Below are 26,605 nucleotides of genomic sequence, written 5' to 3'. Positions count from 1 at the left end.
CCGTGTACTAACTTCCGGTGGGAGTGCTAAAAAGAATTTATTAAAAAAATGTGAAAGTACTCTTGTTAAAAGTTAGCATAACAATTAAAATATAGCCGGTAAGTAGAGTAAACCCTATTCTATCAGAAGACACCAACTAAGGCCTAAAAATTTTCAGGGTATTTTCGATTTTCTACCTCAATTCGATTATTTCTTCAGTTCGTGAGTTACAGGTGTACTTACAACTTTATCTAACATAAACATACTGGCATTGCAGCTGGCCTACAAACATTTTGACTTAAAAAGTCTCTGGTTTATTACTGACATCAACCATCATAAAAAATGAAGGCTGAGGTTATCTGCAAGATGGTAATGCTGATAATTTCCTTATCCGCACGGCAGTGGCTAGGTAGCCTAAAGCCTAGTAAAGGTCTAGGTAGCAGGCACTATATATATACGTATCATATATGAACACGGAAGTCAATGTAGCCGGCTTTAATAAACTTTGTTATAAAGGATCATTATATTAGTTAAGTAGATTACATTTTTGTGATTTATTATTTACCTGTTTATTTCGCCGTATTTACGCACTCATATCATATTGGCCAATATTTTCTTACGTTATCAACAAATGATCAAAGTGTCATTATCGTCATCGGCGTGTTTAAATGGCGTGTTTATAATTTAAAAGTAAAATTTTTAATGAATTTTTGTAGTTTGTTATAACTTGAAAGAAGAAAATTTTTTTGATAGATGATGTCAATTGTCGGCGATCCTTTAGAATTTCAAGTTATTGCAGTTTATAACCCATTTGAGTTATTGCTTATACTTTCATAACTTGTTTCAGTTATCATGAAATATTACAAAGCCCTCCTGTGTCAATTCCTTATTTTTAATGAGACTAATGCAATTATTTCCTGAATCCTTGAACTTTTATCTTTCCAGCTATGCAATAATTTTTTTTATGCAAGGCTGATAAAGTTTTACGCAAAGTTTTAAAACTATAAAACTCTTAACATCCCATTATGCTTATCAGGTCATGATCAGACTAAAAGAGAATTTGATTAACCACAGTTTGCTACTAATTGCACTTCAAAGGTCACTTTGTGAGAACTGCAAAAAGACTTTTTTTTGAATATCTTACCCGAGTTAAATATATTTTATAAATAATACAGGTTATAAAATGCTTGAAAAAGTAACTGAAATTGGTTACATAACTGAAAACAGTTACTTTTTCAAGCATTTTATAACCTGTACACCTTTACTCGCATGTTCATATACGATATGTATATATAGAGCCGGCTACGTAGACCTATTTACTTTGGGGTCACCAGGTCAAAGGTCAGGGTCACCAGGTCAAAGGTCAAGGCGCTGCGGGGGCATTTGTCACCATTAGTGACAGCTCTAACTTGTTAGGCAATGATTTAATGCAAATGCATGTTAGGTTAAATGGCAGTTTGTTGTGATTACATGAAATACAGAATTTTTGGAGGAGTTCTTTCCTCCTGTGTGAATTTTTAGTCCAAAATTGAAAGATTAAAAAAAGTGATCTATTATTTAATTAGGTAAGAGAGGACACAATGGTCCAGTGAAACCAGCCTCACTCCAACAACTAAAAGTCACTAATTTTTCATTGAACATTTTGTGTTTTCAGATTTACATGCAATTATGGACACAGGTGAGAATAGTGAATGGTTGTATGAACTGTTAACAGAAGTGCAGCTTGATCAGTTCTTCACCAAACTTAGAGATGATCTGCAAGTTACAAGGTGGGTTGTGACACAGAAACAAACACAAACGTTTCAATTCATAGTTATTCAAGAAAGTTCTATATTTGTTTTTTTCAGAATTTTTAATTTAATGTTTTTTCATGCTGTGTTATAATAAGTCTTTTGACAGTATCACTTCCAAAGCAACTTCCACTCTTCGCTTCATACAACGAAATGTCAAAACTGATAATAAAAAGGTCAAAATTGCTGCTATAAACACCTATGTCCCCCCTCAACTTGAGTTATGTTAAAGCGTCTGGATTCCTTGGCAAAAAACCCCTCACTAGCAAAGTCGAAAAGGGCAAAGGTCAGTTGCTAGGTACGTCATGTATGACTACAGTTACACCAGTAGTGTTAACAAATGCTGAAAACCTTAGAATGGAATACTCTCCAATATAGAAGGTTACACAATTCATTAGTAATGTTTTATAAAATAAGGACCCAGACAGTTGCAGTGACCAATCTCATCTTTTTCCCAACTAGAAACCAAAATTTACTTAACCCCCATGTCTCACACTCAGTACTTTTCTAACTCCTACTTCCCTAGGACCATCCGACTCGGGAACTCCCTACCAACTCATGTTAAATCTAGCCCAGTCTCAGTATCTTTAGAGAGAGGCTGGCGGTGGTCAGTATGTAATTTGTTGCCTCTGCCCCATTTTAACTGTAGCATACGTCTTTTTTAGCTTTTATTTTTTTAAAACATTGTAACATATCAGTTCTTTAACAACTGTTTCTTGACAGCGCCCCCCAGTGATAGTCGGAAATCGACGGTTGGGTGAAAGATGTAGATGTAGATGTAGATGTCTTTTTACAGACTTCTGTAAAGTCGTCAGTCCGATGGACATGACCGCAAAATTTTGACACAGTCCGCCGTTTTTAACCCAGATGTGGTCCGACTGACCGACATTTATCGTATCCCGAGAACCTGCAACATCTCGGACAAAATGGCGTCATTAAAAAAAATACCTGTGCAGAATCCAGAAATTAATGAAAAATACGCCTGCCGAACGTACAGAAAGCAAAAATTAATACGAAATGAAGAGGTTCTATCATAATATAAATGGCGAAGATTCGTGCCTAGCTTGTAAAACAGCATGTTAAAATGGTAGTTTACTGAGGCTTTTTAGCTCACCTGAGCAATGCTCAGGTGAGTTATTGTGATTGCTCGATGTCCGGCGTCTGTCTGTCATAGATCTGTCTGTCGTCTGTCAACATTTAGCTTGTGAATGTGTTAGAGGCTGTATTTTCCAACTGATCTTCATGAGATTTGGTCAGAAAGATAACCTTGATGAAATCTAGGCCAAGTTTGATTATGGGTCATCTGGGCTCAAAAACTAGGTCACTAGGTAAAATCAAAGAAAAACCTTGTGTGTGCGATAGAGGCTGTACTTTTCAACTGATCTTCATGAAATTTTGTCAGAATGATCGCCTTGATGACATTTAGGCCAAGTTCGAAAATGGGTCATCTGGGGTCAAAAACTAGGTCACTAGGTCAAATCAGAGAAAAACCTTGTGTTGATAGAGGCTGTATTTTTAGCTCACCTGAGCCAAAGGCTCATGGTGAGCTTTTGTGATCGCTCAATGTCTGTCATCCCATCGTCAGTCGTGCGTCCATCAACATTTTTAGCTCATCTGATTTTTTGAAAAAAAATGATGAGTTATTGTCATCACTTGAGCGGTTGTCGGCGTCGGCGTCGGCGTCGGCGTTGCCTGGTTAGTTTTATGTTTAGGTCAGTTTTTTCTCCTAAACTATCAAAGCTATTGCTTTGAAACTTGGAAATACTTGTTCACCATCATAAGCTGACCTGTATAGCAAGAAACATAACTCCATCTTGCTTTTTGCAAGATTTTATGGCCCCTTTTGTATTAGGAAAATATCAGATTTCTTGGTTAAGTTTTATGTTTAGGTAAACTTTTCCCCTAAACTATCAAAGCTATTGCTTTGAAACTTGGAATACTTTGTTCCCCATCATAAGCAGCCCCTGTACATCAAGAAACATACTCCCATCTTCCCTTTTTGCAAGATTTATTGCCCTTTTGGATTAGAAAATCAGTTTTTTTGGTTTAAAGTTTTATGTTTAGGTCAGCTTTTATCCTAAACTATCAAAGCTATTGCTTTAAAACTTGCAACACTTGTTCACCATCATAATTTGCCCTGTATAGCAAGAAACATACTCCGTCCTGCTTTTTGCAAGATTTATGGCCTTTTGGGGACTTAGAAAATATCAGATTTTTTGGGTTTAAAGTTTTTGTTTAGGTTTTCAACTTTTTCTCTTAACTATCAAAGCTTTGCTTTGAAAGTTGCAACACTTGTTCACCATCAAAAGCTGACCCTGTACAGCAAGCAACATAACTCCATCCTGCTTTTTGCAATAATTATTGCCCTTTTGGACTTAGAAAATCATTTTCTTGGTTGAGTATTATGTTTAAGTCAACTTTTCTCATAAAACTATCAAAGCTATTGCTTTAAACTTGCAACAGTTTTTCAAACCCATAAGTGGACATTTTACATCAAGAAACATAACTCATCCTGCTTTTTGCAAGAATGATGGCCCTTTTTAGATTAGAAAATCATGGGTGGGGCAATATTTCTATTACACAAAAAAAATCAGATGAGCGTCAGCACCCGCAAGGCGGTGCTCTTGTCTAAAAATATCTTCTTCTTGAAAGCCACTGGGCAGAATTACACCAAACTTCACAGGAATGATCCTTGGGTGGTCCTTTCAAATTGTTCAAAGAATTTAAATTTCCCTGCAGAACTCTGGTTGCCATGGCAACCTAAAGGAAACCACTTTAAAAAACTTTTTGTCCAAACCGCAAGGTGGGAGAGCCTTTGATATTTAGCATGTGAATCATCTTATGGTCCTCTATCAAGATTGTTCAAATTGTGCCCCTGGGGTGAAAAGGGACCTGCCCAGGGGTCACAAATTTTAATGACTTATATAGTAAAAAAATTTAAAAATCTTCTGTCTAAAAACCCAATTTACCTTTGATTTTTTATATGTAGCATTTGCCTTGTGGTCCTGTACCAAAATTGTTCAAATTATGCCCCTGGGGTGAAAAGAGGCCCCGCTCCGGGGGTCACAAGTTTTACATAGACTTATATATTAAACTTCAAAAATCTTCTTGTCTGAAACTACTATGACCTTTGATATTTTGTATGTAACATTGCCTTGTGGTCCTCTACCAAAATTGTTCAAATTATGCCCCTGAGGTGAAAAGAGGCCCTGCTCGGGGAGGGAGGGGGTCTCATGTTTTACATAGACTTATATAGGAAAATAAAACTTTAAAAATCTTCTTGCCTGAAACTGCAAGGCCTAGGCTTTCGATACTAAGTACATGTATGTTGCCTTTCCTGGTGTTTCTCTACCAAAATTGTTCAAATTATGTCCCTAGGGTGAAAAGAGGCCCTGCCCTGAGGGTACCAAGTTTAACATAGACTTATATAGGAAAAAAATTAAAGATCTTCTTGTCTTAAAGTTCAAGGCCTAGGCATTTGATATTTGGTGTGTAACATTGCCTGGTGGATCTCAAACAAGTGTTTTCAAATTATGCCCCTGGGGTGAAAAGAGGCCTGCCGGGGGGTCATTGTTATAATATGAGTTTTCATACACAAAAAATACTTCAAAAATTATCGGTCATATTTCCTAGACTGTTTAATTATAATTTTCTGATGGGCCAAAGCGATTAGGGATCACTTGACTGTGACCTTGACCTACTGACCTACTTTCTTGTTTTTTAAGATACAGGCTTGAAATTTGGATGACAAGTACAGTTTTGCATACCAATCTTAAAACTGTCTTTCAGTGACCATGAATGTGACCTACTGACCTACTTTCTAATATTTAAGCATCAGTGTGTCATTTTAAACATGTGGCTCATATTACTCAGGTGAGCATTTCAGGGTCATCATGACCCTCTTGTTCAATTGATCTTCATGAATTTTGATCAGAATGATTGCCTTGATGAAATCTAGGTCAAGATTGAATATGGGTCATCTGGGGTCAAAAACTAAGTTACTAGGTCAGATCAAAGAAAAACCTTGTGTATTCAATAGGGGCTGCATTTTACACCGGATCTTCATGAAATTTTATCAGAATGTTTGTCTGTATGAAATCTAGGTCAAATTTGAATATGGGTCATCTAGGGTCAAAAACTAGGTCACCAGGTCAAATTATAGAAAAACCTTGTGTACCCAATAGTGGCTGCATTTTACACTGGATATTCATAAAATTTAGTCAGAATGATTGTCTTGATGAAATCTAGGTCAAATTAGAATATGGGTCATCTGGGTTAAAAAACTAGGTCACTGGGTCAAATCAAGGAAAAACCTTGTGTATGCATTAGGGACTGCATTTTACAACGGATCTTCGTGATATTAAGTGAGAATGGTTGCCTTCATGAAACCTAAGTCATGTACGAATATGGGTCATCTGGGGTCACTAGGTCATATCAAAGAAAACCATTGTGTATGCAACAAGAACTGCATTTTACACAGGAACTTCAGGAAATTTGATTTAAATGTTTGTCTGGATAAAATCTAGGTCAAGTTCGAATATGGGTCATCTGGGGTCAAGATTAGGTCAACCGGTCAATTCAGAGAAAAATCTTTTTAGCAATAGGGGCTGAATTTTACACTGGATATTCATAGAATTTAGTCGGAATGACTGCCTTGATTAAATCTAGGTCAGGTTTGAATATGGATAATCTAGGGTCAAAAACTCGGTCGCTAGGTCAAATCAAAGAAAATACTTATTTACACTTAAAAGACCACATTTTTGGTCCAATCTTAATGAAAATTGGTCAGAATATTTGTTTCCATGAAATCAATAGGTCAAACATGTTTACACTGTTATGGTTTGTTTCTCAGGTGAGCGACCTAGGGCCATCTTGGCCCTCTTGTTTTGGTTCTGCATTACAAGTTCATTTTCGGTCCAGTTGATTGTTTTTTGGTCCAGCAGATTTCAAGACATTACGGGATCGAATGTCAAGTAATATTTCCCAACTTTCTGGAAGTCTGTATTAACAAGGTTTTCATAGAAACCGGTTATTAAATTGGGGTATGTCATTGAATGGGCGGGTAGGTGGGCGTCAGACTTGGTTTCCGCACAATAACTTTAGTTTGGAACAAGCTATAGACACCAAACTTGGCCTGTAGATAGATGGTAAGGAGACGGTAATTGGGATTGCATTTGGGTCAAGGCTAAGGTCGCTGTTGCTAAAAATAGAAAAAACAACAGCAACAGCTTTACTAATTTAGTAAATTATTCTTCCTAAGTCTTCTCAATTTATACTTGAAAATGCATGCTTGTCTGCGGACAAATGGAATGAAAAAATACACTTATCTGTCAGCAAAAGTCCCGGAGTCAGATAAGTAGGACATAGGGATTCTACACCCTTGTAGACAGAATAATAGAAGAACCTTGCTAACACTGTAGACGTCACATTTTGAACTTAATCTTCAGAAAATTGTCATATTGTTTGTCTCTGTGAAATCTATGACAAGTTCAGACATAGGTTGTCTTAGGTAAAGCGAAGTTCTAAAGTAAGGTAGTAATTAACGCTGTAGTGGCCACATTATTTATTATTTAATACTTTGTCTTCAGGAAACTTTGTAATAATGCTTTTTATGCCCCCCTTCGAAAAAGGAGGGGTATATTGTTTTGCAGATGTCGGTCGGTCTGTAGGTCGGTATGTAGACCAATCCGTTTCCGGATGATAACTCGAGAACATTTGGGCCTAGGATCATGAAAGCTCATAGGGAGGTTGGTCATAACCGGCAGATAACCCCTAGTAATTTTGAGATCAGTAGGTCAAAGGTCAAGGTCACAGTGACCCAGAACAGTTAAACGGTTTCCGGATGATAGCTCAAGAACACTTGGGCCTAGGATCATGAATATTAATAGGGAGGTTGGTCATGACCAGCAGATGACCCCTATTGATTTTGAGGTCAGTAGGTCAAAGGTCAGTGTCACAGTGACCCAGAACAGTTAAATGATTTCCGGATGATAACTCAAGAATGCTTGGGCCTAGGATCACGAAAATTGATAGGGAGGTTTATTTGCATGCCCAGCAGATGACCCAATTGATTTTGAGGTAAGTAGGTCAAAAGGGCAAGGTCACAGTGACCCGGAAAAAATTAAAACCCTTTCTTGATGATAATTGAGAACGCTTGGGCCTAGGATTACGAAACTTGATAGGGAAGTTGATCATGATCAGCAGATGACCCCTATTGATTTTGAGGTCAGTAGGTTAAAGGTCAAGATCACAGTGACCCGGCACAGTTAAATGGTTTCCAGACGATAACTCAAGAACGCTTGGGCCTAGGATCATTAAAGTTGATAGGGAGGTTGGCCATGACCAGCAGATGACCCCTATTGATTTTGAGACCAGAGGTCAAGGTCACAGTGACCCAGAACAGTTATACTGTTTCTGGATGATAACTTGAGAATGCTTGGGCCTAGGATCGTGAAAGTTGATAGGGAGGTTAATCATGACCAACAGATGACCCCTATCGATTTTGAGGTCAATAGGTCAAAGGTCAAGGTCACCTTGAACCAGAACAGTAGAATGTTTGTGTACAGTGACCAAATAATTTCTGTTACTTGTGCAATTATTGAATGCATCAAGGGGGCATTTCGTGTTCTACAAGCTCTTGTCTGCATAAAGCCTAAGTTAACTGACATTGGTCAACTGAGGTAAAAAGCTAGACCGTTAGCAGACATCATATAAAAAGCCTTCTTTGCTTGCTGGAGACTGCAGTTTATACCTCATGAAACTTAGGTCATTATGTCTCACACATGTGTAGGGAGACATGTTGATTTAATGCTGTCTGTCAGTCTGCCCGTCACAGAGTTTGTCTGGGTAACTCCTCTGATACCAGGTTATCTTAGGTGTGAGCTTAAAGTCAGGTGAGCAATACAAGGCCTTCATGGCCCTCTTGTTTTAAATCATTGAGGCAAAAATCTCAAGCACAGTCTTTTTATAAACTGAAATTTGTATACTATGAAAAATTCAGGGTTTAATCAGATTCAAGCTTGTAGAAATTGTTCTGATCTGAATATGCAGAACCAAAATAAACACACCATGCCTGCTGCTACAAATGAAACCTTAAGTATTACTTTATAGTCATGATAGTCATGTTTTAAGATTCATGATTGACATTTGTTTTAGGATTGCCCACTTTGATTATGTCAAAACGGAGGATCTGGAGAAAATTGGTATGGGAAAACCAGCCATACGACGGCTCATGGATGCAATTAAAAGAAAGAAAACATCATTACGTAAGAAGACAATACTAGATAAGGTAAGTTTCATTTAGCAGGCTGTATTAAAAAGAGAAAAGTAAAAAATGTTAAACCTTTTTTCAGCTGTCTGCTTGGTGAATTTGTTCTTTGTGGAAACTTGAATAAACAAGTGAATGAAGTATTGCCATGCAATACAAAGTCCCCTACTGGAAGGCACCTAATTTTCTCTACTGCAGTATAACATAATGAACTGATATCTGTCAATGTTGTATAAAAAAATATTGTACTATATATACAATATGCTATAACAAAACACTTGGATTAAAATTTTTATATATAAAAACCTATAGTTGTTTTTCATATTGAATTTTTTTGGTGATTATTAAAAAAAAATGTTATCATGTAAGTTATTTATAGTAACAACAAAGGGAAATTAATCTTTAAAAAAAAAAAAAAAAAAAAAAAAAAAAAAAAAAAAATCTATATAATATAAGTCCACAAGAAACTCTTTACCAGGTAGAGATAGGTCAAAATACACCTAAAAATTGGATGTAACATGCATGCTGTACCACAGAAAAGGGGTTTCTCGATTTTTCTCTACCGTCAGTAATAAAAAAGTTACAATAAAATCTATTTATAGTAACAACAAAGGGACGTAATTCTAAAACAAGGGTGCCTCATGGTGGTGAACATTTGGTCCAAGTTACATCAAAATCCCTCCATGCATGAAGAAGAAATGTTCCGTTACAAAGTCATTCTTGAATTTGACCTTTGACCTCTAAATATGACCTTGACCTTAGACCTAGGGACCTGGTTCTGCACATGACATGTTGTCTCATCCAGGGGAATATTTGTGCCAACTGATATCTAAATCCTGCTTTGCAGGGACAAAGTTTTAGACCGGACAGGAAAAAAATCCTCTTGACCTTTGATCTCAAAGTGTGACCTTGACCTTTAAGCTAGGGTACTGGGTGTTGCGCATGACACGTCGTCTCATCATGGGAAACATTTATGCCAAGTAATATTGTAATCCCTTGATGGATGGCAGAGTTCTGGATCGGACAGGGAAAAAACCTTATTGACCTTTGACCCCAATTGTGACCTTGACCTTTGAGCTAGGGGTCTGGGATTTGCGCACGACACGTCATCTCATCATGGGGAACACTTGTGCTAAGTGATATTAAAATTCCTTAATGAATGTCAGAGTTATGGACGGACACGAAACAGACCCTGTTCATGCTATGTTACATTTGACTGCTAAGTGTGACCTTGACTTTGAGCTAGGGGTTTGAAAGTTGTGCTGACACATCGTCTTATTATGAGGTACATTTGTGCCAAGTGATATTAAAATCCCTTCATAGATGGGAGAGTTATGGACCGGACAGGAAAAAAGCCTTGACCTTTGACCTCAAATTGTGACCTTGACCTTTAAGCTAGGTGTCTAGGTTTTGCGCATGACACGTCGTCATGGGGAACATTTGTGCCAAGTAATATTAAAATCCCTTCATGGATGACAGAGTTATGGACCGGACACGAAATTGCGGACGGACGGACGGACGGACGGAATGACGGAAAAGCGCATTCCTATAGTCCCCGAAACTGGTTTTCAACCAGTAGGGGACTAAAAAACCTTAATGTGTAAGGTTGTTCCATCTTTTAAGTAATTTACTGGGAGAGAACTTCTAAATGCATACTTACATTTGCATTGCACATAATGCTTGTTTTGAAAGGGTCAGTTGGAAAAAAATGAACAAAAGGCTTGACATGGTTTCTAAAATCTTGATAAATAATAATTTTGTTTGAAATAAAAACATTTACCGGTAGTAGCTGTTTATAGACTTTTATTAGTCCCCTACTGGTTGAAAACCAGTTTCGGGGACTATAGGAATGCACTTTTCCGTCATTCCGTCTGTCCGTCCGTCCATCTGTCCGTCCGTCCGCAATTTCGTGTCCGGTCCATAACTCTGTCATCCATGAAGGGATTTTAATATTACTTGGCACAAATGTTCCCCATGATGAGACGACGTGTCATGCGCAAAACCCGGACCCCTAGCTCAAAGGTCAAGGTCACAATTGGAGGTCAAAGGTCAACAGGGCTTTTTTCCTGTCCGGTCCACAACTCTCCCATCCTTGAAGGGATTTTAGTTTACTTGGCACAAATGTTCCCCATGATGAGATGATGTGTCATGCGCAAATCCTGGACCCCTAGCTCAAAGGTCAAGGTCACAATTGGAGGTCAAAGGTCAACAGGGCTTTTTTCCTGTCCGGTCCATAAACTCTCCCATCCATGAAGAGATTTCAATATTACTTGGCACAAATGTTCCCCATGAGGAGACGACGTGTCATGCGCAAAACCTGGACCCCTAGCTTAAAGGTCAAGGTCACAATTAGAGGTCAAAGGTCAACAGGGCTTTTTCCTGTCCGGCCCATAATCTCTCCATCTATGAAGGGATTTTTAAAATTACTTGGCACAAATGTACCTCATAATAAGACGATGTGTCTGCACAACTTTCAGACCCTAGCTCAAAGGTCAAGGTCACAATTGGAGGTCAAAGGTCAACAGGGCTTTTTTCCTGTCCGGTCCACAACTCTCCCATCCTTGAAGGGATTTTAGTATTACTTAGCACAAGTGTTCCCCATGATGAGACGACGTGTCATGCGCAAATCCCAGACCCCTAGCTCAAAGGTCAGGGTCACAATTGGGGGTCAAAGGTCAACAGACTTTTTTTCCTGTCCCGTCCATAACTCTGCCATCCATGAAGGGATTTTAATATTACTTGGCACAAATGTTCCCCATGATGAGACAAGATGTCCTGCGCAAAGCCCAGACCCTTAGCTCAAAGGTCAAGGTCACAATTGGAGGTCAAAGGTCAATAAGGTTTTTTCCCTGTCCGATCAAGAACTCTGTCATCCATCAAGGGATTACAATATTACTTGGCATAAATGTTTCCCATGATGAGACGACGTGTCATGTGCAACACCCAGTACCCTAGCTTAAGGTCAAGGTCACACTTTGAGATCAAAGGTCAAGAGGATTTTTTCCTGTCCGGTCTAAAAACTTTGTCATGCAAAGCAGGATTTAGATATCAGTTGGCACAAAAATTCCCCTGGATGAGACAAATGTCTTGCGCAAGAACCAGGTCCCTAGGTCTAAGGTCAAGGTCATATTTAGAGGTCAAAAGTCAAATTCAAGAATGACTTTGTACGGAACATTTTTTCTTCATGCATGGAGGGATTTTGATGTAACTTGGACCAAATGTTCACCACCATGAGGCACCCTTGTTTTTAGAATTACGTCCCTTTGTTATTACTATAAATAGATTTTATTGTAACTTTTTTATTACTGGCGGTAGAGAAAAATTGAGACCACTTTTCTGTGGTACAGCATGCATGTTACATCCAATTTTTAGGTGTATTTTGACCTATCGCTACTTGGTAAAGAGTTTCTTGTGGACTTATATTATATAGATTTTTTTTTTTTTTTTTTTTTTTTTTTTTAAAGATTAATTTCCCTTTGTTGTTACTATAAATAACTTACATGATAACATTTTTATAATCAGCCAAAAAAAATTCAATATGAAAACAACTGTGCGTTTTTATATATGCACATTTTAATCCAAGTGTGTTGTTATAACATATTGTATATGTAGTACAATATTGTTTATACATCATTGACAGATATCAGTTCATTATGTTATACTGCAGTAGAGAAAATTAGGTGCCTTCCAGTAGGGGACTTTGTATTGCATAGCAATACTTCATTCACTTGTTTATAAATAATATCAAACAGTATATACTGGTAAAGAATATAAAGCACTATGGCGTCCTCAAGGCAGCATCCAAGTTACCTCTTTAGACAGACTTAGGTTGTTGGCATACAAGTTTGATTAACATTTTATCCCTACAGTCATAAATTTGCATACTCACAAGCACCACAAATGTTAAAATTCCGCAAATAAAAGTACTCATTGTAGTATTGGTTAGAAAATCGAGAATTACTGTTAACTGGTTAACTACATATATATGAGCCGCACCATGAGAGAACCAACATAGTGCATTTGCAAACAGCATGAATCCAAACCAGCCTGTTTCGCTAACAGCTTCCCTTATTGCAGTAGGCTTGGAAAGCAAACAGTATGGATACTGACCAGACTGTGCGAATGCGCAGGCTGGTCTGGATCCATGCTAGTCGCAAATGCACTATGTTGGTTTTCTCATGGTGCGGCTCATATGAAGATTGAGCTACTGTTACAACAGAAAAATAGCTTTAATATTGACAAGCAAGTAAACCAGGCAGTTAGAAAATGAAATAGTATTTGTATAAAACAAGGTTTGCCTTTTGTTTTTAGTTTGAATTACTTTTTATGAATATAAACATTGCAACAGTGAGATTTAACATTCCATCTCCAATATCACCCATTTCGGTAACACTAAGCAACAGTGCAGAGACCATTTGCCAGGATGTTTTGTTCTTATAATGAACCGATCCTTTCTGTAGGCAGCCTTTGTAGAATTTTTAACCTTAGTACCAAAGATATTTTGATCTGAGAACAGTAGTTGACATTTCCCAATTAAATGCCAAATTTAAGTAACAACCATTGCTATCTTCAGTAACTCACATGACTTTTTGTTACTGCAAAAAGTACCTCATTGACAAATTTTATATTTTTTTATCCTGATGAAGGTCATGTCGTGGGCTGAGTGCGAAACTATTGTAACTGTATATGAATAAAGAACAAGATACAATAGTTTCGCGCTCAGCCCTCGATGTAAAGACCGAAACTAGTTGATAAATGAATTATTCTGACCTGGTGTTTTGACGTGTTGTTACTCATGTTTGTTCTAAGCATAATTTGTATTTGTAAAATATGCATTTCTTTTATTTCAGATTTTACCAAAAGTTCCAGAGAAAGCAGGAGGAAAGAAGTCAGGCAGTAACTCTCCACGGCTGTCTGGTTACATGGATCAAGCACTAACATGTCTTATAGCCGAAAACTCTCTATTCTTATATGGTAAACTTGGGAATGGAAGTTTTGGTGTGGTGAAGAAAGGTGATTGGACCACACCAACAGGTCAAAAGGTCAGACTATGTTCTGTGAACTAATTTTATAAACAACAAGTTGTTGAATTCTCAGTAGATTTACTTGTAAATTCATGGCTCAGTCAGCTAAAATGCTGCAAGCAAACCAGTTAACCTATAAAATCTAGTTTCATTCTATATATATGTGGTGGGAATTTGCACCATTTGGTTTAAAAAGAAGCTAAATTAAAGTTAGGCTGGCTAAACCTTGTATTTATAATTTGTATCTCACTTGAACACGAAGTCCCCCCAATATCTCTGAAGAACATCAGATTCTCTTACTAAATTGATAAATCTGTTTCAACCAAACTTCACAGGAATATTCCTTTGGTGGCCGTCTTTCAGATTCCTTCAAATCTAGGCATCTGTATGGAATTCTGATTGCCATGTTAACCAAAAGGAAAAACTATATAGTCTCAGAAACGACTGGTCCGATTTGAAAACAATGTTACAGAATGTTTATTGGTTGTTTAGCTGCCTGGAAAACTTTAAAATCTTCTCTGAAACTGTGGTTCTGATTTCAAAATATTTTTGGAAAAATATTTAGTGGGAGATCTTCTACCAAATTACCCCGATCATTCTGCTGTGATAAATAACTGGCCACCAGGTGGCAGAGTAGGTTCTCCTTATATGGCTATAGTGAAGACTTTTAGCATCATGCCAGAAATTGCTGAGTTGATTTCAAAATAAAAATACACAAAAGTTTCTTTAAATTCTTCTTGTCAGAAAATCCTGGAAAAATTGGCGAGCGGTTTGAAAGGGTTTCCAATAAACTTTCATACATAAAATCACCAGTAAGTGTAGATATGTACAACATTAATGTATGGCATATTTTTTCTGGGCTGGGCAGTGGTATTGGCACAATAATTATCCGCTCTCAAGTTTATGACACATGGTTTTTGAGCAAAATATTTGTACAATTTTACAGGGATTTCAAAGAAACTTCATACCATGAAGCATGGATGTGCATGACATAATTTTTTGGGGGGATGGACAGTGAGGGATGGGTTGGTAGTGGTATGTGCCACACCACTATCAAATTTGTTGCAGTTACCGTAGATACCCATGTATAATGCGCAGTTTTTAACCCCCGGGACCACCCCCCAATCGTGGGTGCGCATAATACACAGGTATAGACAATTTTCCAACTTCAAAACAAGTTTGTTACCGATGTTCGCCATTTTGGTAAAGGGAAACTACTCCCCGCGCTTACTGTCACCGCTAAAATCTAAGATTGCCGTTACGTTCCGTAAAAGATCGAATGGTTTATTTTTCTTTCAAACAAAATTAATTTCATATAAATTTAAAAGTATTTTGATGAAAGAAATGTTAATAAATCACAAAAATTATGATACTAATTAAAGATCGAGAATTATCTTTAACCGAGATCAAACTGTGAACAACATAATTGACACGAGGTGACACGTTAATTGCCGGTAATTAGTGGCTATTTGATTGTGACAAAAAGACTAGCACACCTTTCGTTATTGGTTTGAATTGAGAAGCTCATGTCATTTTGAAAGATACCATTCCGAAATATTGAATCAGCTGCTGTTTATTTATTCAAAATAGTTAATTAAAAAGGTAAAACAACAAATAAAACAATATTTTACTGGTTTTATTTTCAAGAAAACAAAAATCGATAGTACCGCGAGAGCGATGCAGCTCTCCGCTGCAGAAATAAGATTTATTACCTGTGTCGATGTAAACTCTACTTTCGTTCTCCATCCACCTCAAAATTGACCAAAAATGTTTTTTTCCCAGGATTTTGGGCCAAAATCGGGGGTGCGCATTATACACGGGTGCGCATTATACATGGGTATCTACGGTAAGTACTATCACATTTCCAAGTGAAACTTTACACATATGATCGTCCTGAAGCGTAGATCTGTGTAACATATTTCTGATTGGCACCCAGCCCCACATTAAAAAAAAGGATTTCAGTGAAACACTTCATATACAGGATTACTGTGTCAAGTGCAGATGTGTGTAACATATATTTTTCCTAAGATTGTTGAAGTATGAGGGACCTGAGCAAGCTGACCAAAAACACTGTCTTATTGCCTCTGACAAAGGGGTATTTGCCCGTATCACATGCAGTGATGGCTCCAGTTTTATATCTGTTATTATTACTTCAGAAACTGGTAGCTGTTAAGATACTGAGGAATGATGCACTGGCGTTGCCAGGAGCATTTGAAGATTTTGTAAAGGAAGTGAACGTAATGCATCATTTGGATCATGCAAACCTGATCAGACTGTACGGTATTGTCTTGTCAACTCCTCTAATGATGGTAAGTCTCTCTACTTGCTACTGTAATATCTTGACCCTGTTCCATTATTGAGACGTACTAATTTTGTGTTGTCAATCTGTCCATCTGTCTGTCAAAAATTTTGTCTACTCAACTCCTCAGACACCACTGGAAAGATTTTCACCAAACTTCACAAGAGTGATGATCATTGCCAAGCCTGGTTGTGCATATCATTGGCATTTTCTGGTTCGTTGATTTTCAGCGGCTCTTGATTCATGAAATTTTATGTCCGGCTTTGTTGTGTGTCATCAACAATTTGACTGTTAATACATAAGAAATCACATTTTTAGCTCAACATTACTGAAACTTGGTCAGAACCTCGTCATAGAAAAACTTTGTTAATACTTTAAGGCCAATTTTGATAATCATAAATCTTTGTATAAATGTTTGTTTGTGTGGAATCTAGGTCAAGTATGAAAGGGGGTTACCTGAGATAAAAAACTATGTCACCAGGTGAAATCACTGAAAGACTTACCTAATGATCTACCTGATTTACATAAAATTTGGTCAAAATGTTTGTCTGTATGAAATCTAGGCCAAATTAGATACTAGGTTATCTGTGGTAAGAGCTAAGTAAGGTGAGAGATTCAGGGCCTTCAGGGTATTTGTTGGCATTTTATAATGTCTGTGTGGTAAGTAGTGGGAGACATACTTTTATCATAAAAAACAATCTTTAGTTTTCTATATAAATTAACCTGCAACTTGTGTTTTTGAGTGGCTGCAGATGACCGCTTTGACAGAGTTCCTTTAGAAATAAATATTTCCACCTGCCAGACAGTTTTCACTAAGCCTAGTATGTCTGGTTGACTTTTAAACATTGTCAAGTGTGGATGTCAGGCTTGGAATATTTTCATTTCATTTCATATTTTCTTCTTTAAGGTGGTCTTCATACCATTTATTTAAGGACGGTTTGTTTGGTTGTGACTTGTTGCTACATGAACATTTTTGGGACAGTTGTTGGAAATTTTAGTTAGTATTGCATTTTACCTATAGGTGACAGAGTTAGCTCCCCTGGGTGCTCTTATAGATTTTTTACGGAAGGAGCAGGATAGAATACTGGTGTCAGAGTTGTGTGACTATGCCATACAAGTAGCACAGGGTATGAACTACCTGGAGACAAAGCGATTCATACATAGAGATCTGGCCTGTAGAAATGTGCTGCTTATGTCAAGGGAAAAGGTAATATGCACTTAATTTGTACCAGTTAGTCATTTGATAAACTGCATTTTATATACATCGCTGTAGTTTTTATCACCAGTAATCAGAGCAAAAATTTAAGAGCAACATAAAGGCTTAAGTTAAGAAATAAATTGCATTTGCATTTTAAAAGTTATAAATGACAATAAGTATGATAAAGGCTGATCAGTTGTGCAGTTATATAATCTTCAATGCTTGTGGTTGATAATTTTACAAATTGCAGCAAGAAAATTAAACAGTTTTGACACATTTTATGGAAATTCATTTTCAAGATTAGTATGTGAGGAAATTTTGACAGGAGACAAACTGTTGCTTCTCAGTATTTATGAGCTTAGGTGGTTTGTTCAGTTACCTTTTATCTAGAAATTGCAGTTAGAAAATATTGAAATACTTTTACTGGCAGGGGCCTCAGTGGTCAACTGGTTAAGTTTGCTGACTTCGAATCACTAGCCCCTCACCGATGTTGGTTTGAGCCTCACTCAGCGCATGGAATTCTTCATGTGAGGAAGCCATCCAGCTGGCTTAGGAAAGGTCGGTGGTTCTACCCAGGTGCCTGGGGTCTTCCTTTACCATCAAAGCTGGAAAGTTGCCATATGACCTATTTTTGTGTTGGTGCAACATTAACCCCCCCCCCTTCCTCCTCCACCCCTTCTTGAAGAAAAAAACCCCACTTTGACTGGTTGTGGATGCAGACTGGAGTATTCAATGGTAAAAAGGCTGATAATTATGCATTCATGATAATATTGGGATCCAAAACTTCCTGTGTGAGAGGCCGATCCCATATTCACTTTAAAAGAAGTTTAATTTTAAGCATTCAATATAATAACAGATATTCTGTATTGTTTAGATAAAGATTGGAGACTTTGGTTTGATGCGTGCTCTACCCAGTCAAGAGGACCATTATGTGATGCAGGAACACAAGAAAGTGCCTTTTGCTTGGTAAGTTTGCAGGTTTGTGGAGTAGCTGTTGTAACTTAATTAAGACTTGTTGTCTGTGTATTTAGCCAGAAGTCATAGACTGTATTCCTGTTAATGTTTGAAGTCTAAAGTTTAGACATAAAGTAAGGGATATAAAAAAACAATTTTTCATAACTTTGTTTATAGTAGTTTACTAATAATTCGTAGGAGTTTGTAGCTGTAAATGGTTCATTTCATGCAAAGTTGACCAGCAGTGCATTCAGCTTTAACAGTGACAGAGTAAAAAAGAAGAAAATTTAGTATCTGTAGTCTTAAGTGTACAACTTAAAACATGGACCAATACAGGCAGTGGAAAGGAAGATATAGAATAAAAGTTTATTCAAAACTTTTGTCCTCAATTTATGCACCAGCCTATTTGGCAGCTCATCAGAAGGTTCAGAGGAGATTGGCTTTTTCAGTGTTTCTGAAGAGTTGGTATTTTGGTAAAGAAGAGATACATAAAAGTTTGTCCTGAAATGTTGTTAATTTTATAGGTGTGCACCAGAGAGTTTGAAGTCGCGCCAGTTTTCACATGCCAGTGATGCCTGGATGTACGGTGTTACTCTTTGGGAAATGTTCACACTGGGACAAGAGCCCTGGTTAGGATACAATGGTTCTCAGGTACCTTATTAAATAACATACAAAATGTAACTGTTAAATTAATGTCACTCTGTTTTGTTTCCTCATGACGATTTTTATACTTCATGTGAGGAAGCCATTGAGGTGGCTTATGGAATGTCAGTGGTTCTACCCAGGTGCTGGGGTCTTCTTGTACCGTCAAAGCTGGAAAGTCACCCAATAACCTATAATTGTGTCAGTGCGACATTAAAACCCAAAAAACAAACTTTTTACCATTATACAGATAGATATTTATATAGAACTACATTTTGAGATAAGCTAGTCAACTAAAAATTGAATATTTTATCAATCAGTTTGTGATATATTCTTGTTAGCTTTAAAAAATAACATTGACCTGTTTGCCTGTACTCATACTCATCAGCTTTATATTTTGTAATCAGAATTTCCAGGTTCTTGCAATATTTCTCTACTGTCAAAAAATATTTAAAGGTTGTCCATGATTTACATTTATTAGTGTTAACATTTTCAGATTTTACATAAGATAGATGTAGAAGGAGAGAGATTATCAAAGCCAGATCTGTGTCCTAGTGAAGTCTACCAGTTAATGTTACAGTGCTGGGCCCAAAAACCTGCAGACAGACCGTCGTTTCTAGTCCTGAAGGATTTCCTATGTGAGGTCTGTATAGATCTGTAAGGTTTAGAAACTCTTAAACATTTTTATGTTCGAAATGAAAAATTTCCCTCGTGTTTACAACACTGTACATCACAGATTTAGGCTTCTTTTGAAGAACAATATGTTCATGAAAAACTGATTTGTATGTCACATTTTATCTAATGAAGCAGGTTTGAAAGACACATTTAATTAATCAATAATTTATTTTATGCTGTGCACAGTTTGAAACATTGCTTTGAGGACAAAGGTATATCGTATCGAAGATCTATTTATACTTAGTAAATAACCTTTGGAGACACAGTGGTGTAGAGATAGAACATTTTAGTTCCTAAATCCAGAGGTTGTGGGGTTCCAATACCAGTAAGGGGAGAATTTGACTGTGTTCTTCACAGTTTATATCATAGGTGAAAGTTCTGATTGAAAGTGCAGAAAGCAGTTATCAGGCCTAGTGAACATTAGTTACAAACCTTCCTCTACTTTCTTTAAAGATAAGTAAGAAATGAAGTTTTTTGTTTATAAACTTGCAAATGACTTTGTTGTTGCTATCAGACTGATGGAAAACTGAAGGTAAACCATTTTCTGAATTATATATTAACTGCTGACTGCTTGATGATAGAAGCATGACTATAGGCTGCATGAAACTGAACAATACTTTGACATGTTCCTCTTACCCTGTATAGATTAAAACTATATGAAAAATATATGATATACCTACCATCCATAAGGATATACCTGTTGAATTATTAAGATAAACAAAAATAAGGTATTAGAATGCAGGACAAAAATTGTAGATGGTAACAGTGATGTGATGCAATTCAAGTAAAACATGGAAAAAATGTCATAAAGCCAACTATTACAAGCAAAGCAAATATAGACAAAAAGTAATTGAGACAACATATCTGGATAAATTGTGAAAATAGACTGTCTTAAAGGTGATTATTCGGGTTATGGTCAAGCTGTTTCAAACTTTAGGAACTGATTATTTACGCTATTTGTGTTCGTAAGTGCATAATGCGTAGTTGATTTTCAGTGGTATTTTTAAAACTTGACTTTACTGATCTGGTTGCCTAACCAAGATAGAGTTATTTTAGCATAAGTATAAAATTAATAAACATAAAGAAACAACAACAATACATTTTTAGTTCAATTTTTTTTAATGCCATTAAGGAAAAGAACCCATTATGACAATCAACAATTTCCATGCAGTCACATATTTTCTTATGCTATTTTGGCATTGTTCAATCATAAAAAATAATTCCTTTTTCATAATAAACCACGAATACCAAAATAACATATGAAGAAATATAACCGGTCCACTTCCTAATATAAGCACCTATCCTGCGGATTTTACAAGCGTCAAACGTCCATCCTGTGAACTTTACTTCCAAGATGAGCATTAATCCTATAAACTACTTTCAATACAAGCTCCTTTCCTGTGAACTTTACTTTGTATACAAGCATCAAGCATCCATCCTGTGAACTTTACTTCCAATACATGCTTCAGTCCTGTAAACTACTTCCAGTATAAGTACCCATGCAGAAAACTTTACTTCAAAGACTCATCCTGAAAACTTCTCTTCCTTCTCAAGCACCCATTTTTTGACAACATAACTTATAAATAATAATTACAAGCACCGAATTTGATAACTTACCCTGTCATCAAGCATAAACCTGACTGAGATAACAAGCACCCTTCTGACATTTTTACTTTCATTTTAAACACCCATCCTTACAATTCTGTTCTGTTACATGCACCTACTCGGACTGTCATTACAAACATTCATCTGGACAGCTGGCATGTATACTTGTAGTAGCTGTAGATGAAACATCAAGTTGGTTGAGTTTTAGCTCACCTGAGCCAAAGGCTCATGGTGAGCTTTTGTGACCGCTCAGTGTGCGTCGTGTGTTGTGTGTCCCGTCAACATTTCCTAAAAAAATGTTCTTCTTGAAAATCACTGGGCAGAATTACACCAAACTTCACAGGAATGATCTTTGGGTGGCCCCCTTTAAAATTGTTCAAAGAATTGAATTCCATGCCATGGCAACCGAAAGGAAAAACTTTAAAAATCTTCTTGTCCAAAACCACAGGGCCTAGGGCTTTGATATCTGGTATGTAGCATCGTCTAGTGGTCCTCTACCAAGATTGTTGAAATTATCCCTCTAGGGTCAAATATGGCCCTGCCCCGGGGGTCACATGGTTTATATAGACTTATATAGGGAAAACTTTGAAAATCTTCAGGTACAAAACCACATGGCCTAGGGCTTTGATATTTGGTGTGTAGCATCATCTAGTGGTCCTCTTCAAAGATTATTCAAATTATCCCCCTAGGGTCAAATATGGCCCCGCCCCGGGGGTCCCAAGTTTTACATAGACTTATATAGGAAAAGGAGTTTAAAAATCTTCATGTATGAAACCACAAGACACAGGCCTTTGATATTTGGTTTGTAGCATTGTCTTATGGTCCTCAAACAAAATTGTTCAAATTGTACCCCTGGGGTGAAAAGAGGCCCTGCCCTGGGGGTCCCAAGTTTTATATAGACTTATATAGGAAAAAACTTCAAAAATCTTCTTGTCTGAAACCACAAGACCTAGGCTTGGTAAGATGCATTGCCTAGTAGTCCTGTATCAAAATTGTTCAAATTATGCCTCTGGGATTAAAAGAGGCCTCGCCCCGGGATCACTTAGTAATCATATGAGTTATATAGGAAAAAATACTTAAAAATTAATCTGATCCTATTTCCAAGACTGTTTAATTATAATTACCTGATGACCCCAAATAATATGATGTCACTTGACTGTGACCTTGACCTGCTGACCTACTTTCTTGTTTTTTAAGATACAGCCTTGAAATTTGGATGACATACACAGTTTTGCACACTGATCGTAAAACTGAATTTCATTGACCATGACCTACTGACTTTCTTAATATTTTAGCATCAGTTTGACATTTAAAACATGTAGCTCATATTACTCAGGTGAGAGATCCAGGGTCATCATGACCCTCTTGTTCAATTATTATGTTTTTTCATGCAATTAGATTGTTAGTGAATCATTTCTTCCATTTACATCATGATAAGAAAAGAATATGCATTTATCCAGAATCATTCATGATGTAATTTATTATGACGGAAAAGGTGAATATAGTTTTATGATTGAAAATTGAGTTCAAAGAAGTACTTGTTCATGTTTTAAACAGTACATGTAAGTACAAAAGAAATCAGGAATTTCAGTACAGACTAAGTAGAGCAGCCTAGAAATATTCAGCAGGCGCTGACAGACTTTCAGGTAGAGCAACCTAGAGTGTCTTAACTGGTCTTGAAAGACATTTACAGCCTAGAAAATGTTCTGCAGGCCCAGGGTAATGAAGGACTGTGCCATTATGGCAGCAATTATAGTGCTTACTCAATTCTGTCATCTAGATTATGTTTTGAGATAGGGGACGAAACACACATTGACAGATGACATGACATCTACTTATCACCATTGTTTATTTGATAATAGGTATGCATGTGGATGACATGTGCATTTACCTATCTAAGTGATTATGGTTTAAAGTTTAATTCATTTGTTATTGTTTTAGGTGCGACCGATGGATGTTAAAGCATTACAAAATTTCAATGAAGACGGCAAACTTGTTGTGGAAGAGGGGGATCATATAATTGTGATAGAGGGGAGGTAACTCTTCTTTTATTTTCTTCTTTTGTAATGGAATGAATTTATAAGCTCATGTTTGTTATAAGGGAGATAATACTTTTCTTATGTTCTTCAGTCCCCTCAGAAATGGGCATTTGCCTTTGTTCATTATCATACAAACATCCATCTGTCCCTATCTCATACTTAAGAAGTCCTGCTTCATGATACAGCGGAATTGATGTATACTTTAATGTGTCCATCTTTAAATCTGCCTGTCTGTCTGTCACACTTTGTAACTGCAATTCATGAAGGGATTTTGATAAAACTTGGCACAAATGTTCCCCATAATAAGACAATATGTCATGCTCAGGACCCAGCCTCCTAGCTCCAAGGTCAAGGTCAAACTTTGAGATCACGGGTTTCGAGCATCAGGCTCATGTCTGGTCCATACCTCTACCATTCATAAAGGGATTTCAAAGTTACTTGGCACAAATGTTCCCAATAATGAGACAATGTGTCATGTGCAATTAGATTGCCACTAAGTGAATCATTTCTTCCATTTACATCATGATAAGAAAAGAATACGCATTTATCTAGAATCATTCATGAGGTAATTTATTATGTCAGAAAAGGTGAATATAGTTTTGTGTTTGAAAATTGAGTTCAAAGAAGTAATTGTTCATGTAGGCTTCAATTATATGAAGTGCAGGCTGATCATAGTCTGCACTGTTTGCTATTCAGTCTGTAAATTATCAGTAAACACCCCATTGTTAAACAAGTGTCCAAATTTAATGATAGACCAGTCCATTTTAGAAGTTTAGCAGGGTAAAGGTTATAAAATGAGTGTATATCTGTCTTACAGACCAGACTGTTACTGGTGGAAAGGTCAGAATAAGCGGACACATTTGGTGGGAAAGTTTCCACGTAATCTTGTGAACACCCAACGGAGAAAATGTGGTACAGACATCAGTAAACCATTGAAGAACAGTTTTATACATACAGGTCATGGTGACCCAGGTGGGAAATCCTGGGGGAACGCTGAATATATTGATGAGTATGTAATTTTACAGCTTTAAAGGCATTAATTAAATTGAAGCCTCTCCAGCTGAACATAAAAATATCAGTTTTGAAAAGAGAAACATCCATTACCAGTAATTGATAAAGGTCATTAATGTTTTTATGTATGCTGTAAAGTACTGTAATATCAGAAATATTTGCAGGGAATTTAAATTTTCTAGTTTGGCATTTCTGATTATTTTGCGAAAAATAAGTCATTATAGTAAAATTTATGTCATATGTGTATTGTTAGACTGTTCTGTTAAAATTTCAGAAAAAAAAAGTTTTTATTTTGATCTCTTATTCATATTTCTTGTGAAAATTTTCATGATATACTTTGATTACATTTTCCAGATGTGATTTTCATATTACATCTCCAAATGTTATTTTGATCTGAAAATTTTCAAGATTTTTTTTTTATGCCCCCGAAGGGAGGCATATTAGTTTTCAACTGTCCGTCCGTTAGTTCGTTCGGTCGTTAGTTACAACGTTAACTTTTTTCATGAAGGCACTTTTCTTGCAAACCACTTCACCCAGGACCTTCAAACTTTACATGCTGATAGTACTTTATGAGTACACCAACCCTACTGACTTTGGGGTCACCAGGTCAAAGGTCAAGGTCACAGGGGCCAATGTTAACATTTTGCATGAAGGCACTTTACATGCAAACCACTTCATTCAGGACCTTCAAACTTCACATGCTGATAGTACTTATTGAGTACACCACCCCAACTGACTTTGGGGTCACCAGGTCAAAGGTCAAGGTGCTGCGGGGGCATTTGTCACCATTAGTGACAGCTCTTGTTTCATTGTAACTTCTGACCTTCATTTTGCATGGTCTCTAGGATATGCTTAAGGAAAACAAACTTTAGTATTTTCAGAGATGAAAAATATCTATATACCTATTCATTTTATACTTTAGGGTATATTTACGTAATCCAATGGAGCCACCAGACTTGCATGGACAGGCTCCACCACAGGACTCCCCAGAGGATTTACATTTGGAAAAACTGAAAAGTAAGTACACACATTTAACCTGTATCATGTAGGTAGCTGATAAAGTTTTATGTCTCGGCTGTAAGGTATAAAGAATTTAGTGGATTTTTATGAAAATTTGCACAAATGTAAAACATAATGAGGTGTGTCTCACACCATAGTCCTGTATGTATTGTCAAAGTTACAAGCAAGGTTTACTAATCCTAAGTGTAACCCAATCTTACATCAGGTGTGCTGCAGTTACATTTCATGTTGTTTGCTAAAAAACAGTAAAATATTGTTAAGGCTCTTGCTTTTCTGGTAGGTGTCATTAATGCATGATGGAAGAAACTGATATCTTGAACAAACTGACTGACAAGTTAACCCTTACCCTGCTGAATTTCTATAATGAACTAGTCCATCGCTCAATTTGGACAGTACCATTAACTGTTAAATTAATGACAGTGTAGATCATGATCCGTGCAGGCTGATCATGATCTACACTGGTCACAAAGGCAAAATCAATCGTATCGAGCATAATAAGGGTTAATGCTTTTAAAGTTCAGTTTTCTAAATCAAAAAGAAATAACCGGTAGAGTCAGAATTGTGCAAGAAAGTACATGTACTGTTAGTCAAAGGCAATGCTGCCCTTCAACACAATTATTAGACAGATGTGTTTTTTAGAAAACTTGAGTAAAAGACTTACTTAAGAATTAATTTTGTTTGAATTAATGAAAAGGGTGAATTGAATTTAGGGTATACAAAATGTATGAATAGTATTTTATATTAGTATAAATTTTCTGATATTTTAAACTCTCACATGGTAGGGTTCAAAATGGGATATGTCACACAGTATGTAGGATATTTGTAATGGTTTTGGAATTATTTATCTCTAAAAATATTACAAACTGTGAAATGCGAATGGTTACGAATGCAAATACCAGAAAGACTATTTACTACCAAATTGTGTGAAAAGAGAAATTTGAAAAATATCTGTTCAAAAGTAATCAGTGTTGTATAAATCACTTTTTTGTGCCCCCTCCCCACCCCCATGAGTGGTGGGGGCATATAGATTTGCTCTTGTCCTTTCGTCCGTCCGAGAATGTTGCATTGCTCCAAGCTCCAAAAGTATTTGACCTAGAGTCAC

General features: G+C 36.8%; 1 protein-coding gene across 2 annotated transcripts in view; it reads left to right on the top strand.

Moving 5' to 3' along the window:
* Window positions 1-6: 6 nt before the first annotated feature.
* The window catches only part of LOC123527274 (activated CDC42 kinase 1-like), a 37,382-nt gene continuing 10,783 nt past the window's right edge, over window positions 7-26,605 (top strand). Inside the window, exons 1-13 of one of the 2 annotated variants that reach the window (XM_053523266.1) lie at window positions 7-98; window positions 1,634-1,748; window positions 8,925-9,057; window positions 13,887-14,078; window positions 16,217-16,369; window positions 17,381-17,566; window positions 18,432-18,523; window positions 19,036-19,162; window positions 19,650-19,796; window positions 20,343-20,360; window positions 23,375-23,469; window positions 24,290-24,481; window positions 25,406-25,500. In XM_053523266.1, the coding sequence (XP_053379241.1) occupies window positions 1,648-1,748; window positions 8,925-9,057; window positions 13,887-14,078; window positions 16,217-16,369; window positions 17,381-17,566; window positions 18,432-18,523; window positions 19,036-19,162; window positions 19,650-19,796; window positions 20,343-20,360; window positions 23,375-23,469; window positions 24,290-24,481; window positions 25,406-25,500 (1,531 nt within the window). In that variant the 5' untranslated portion in view covers window positions 7-98; window positions 1,634-1,647. The remainder of the gene's footprint in view (window positions 99-1,633; window positions 1,749-8,924; window positions 9,058-13,886; window positions 14,079-16,216; window positions 16,370-17,380; window positions 17,567-18,431; window positions 18,524-19,035; window positions 19,163-19,649; window positions 19,797-20,342; window positions 20,361-23,374; window positions 23,470-24,289; window positions 24,482-25,405; window positions 25,501-26,605) is intronic. The other variant, XM_053523268.1, reaches the window with a different exon arrangement.

The sequence above is a fragment of the Mercenaria mercenaria genome, chromosome 14 (genome assembly GCF_021730395.1).
Source record: "Mercenaria mercenaria strain notata chromosome 14, MADL_Memer_1, whole genome shotgun sequence".
Classification (NCBI taxonomy): domain Eukaryota; kingdom Metazoa; phylum Mollusca; class Bivalvia; order Venerida; family Veneridae; genus Mercenaria; species Mercenaria mercenaria.
The sequence above is the reverse complement of the archived record's forward strand: the minus strand, read 5'-3'. Positions and strand labels throughout refer to the sequence as shown.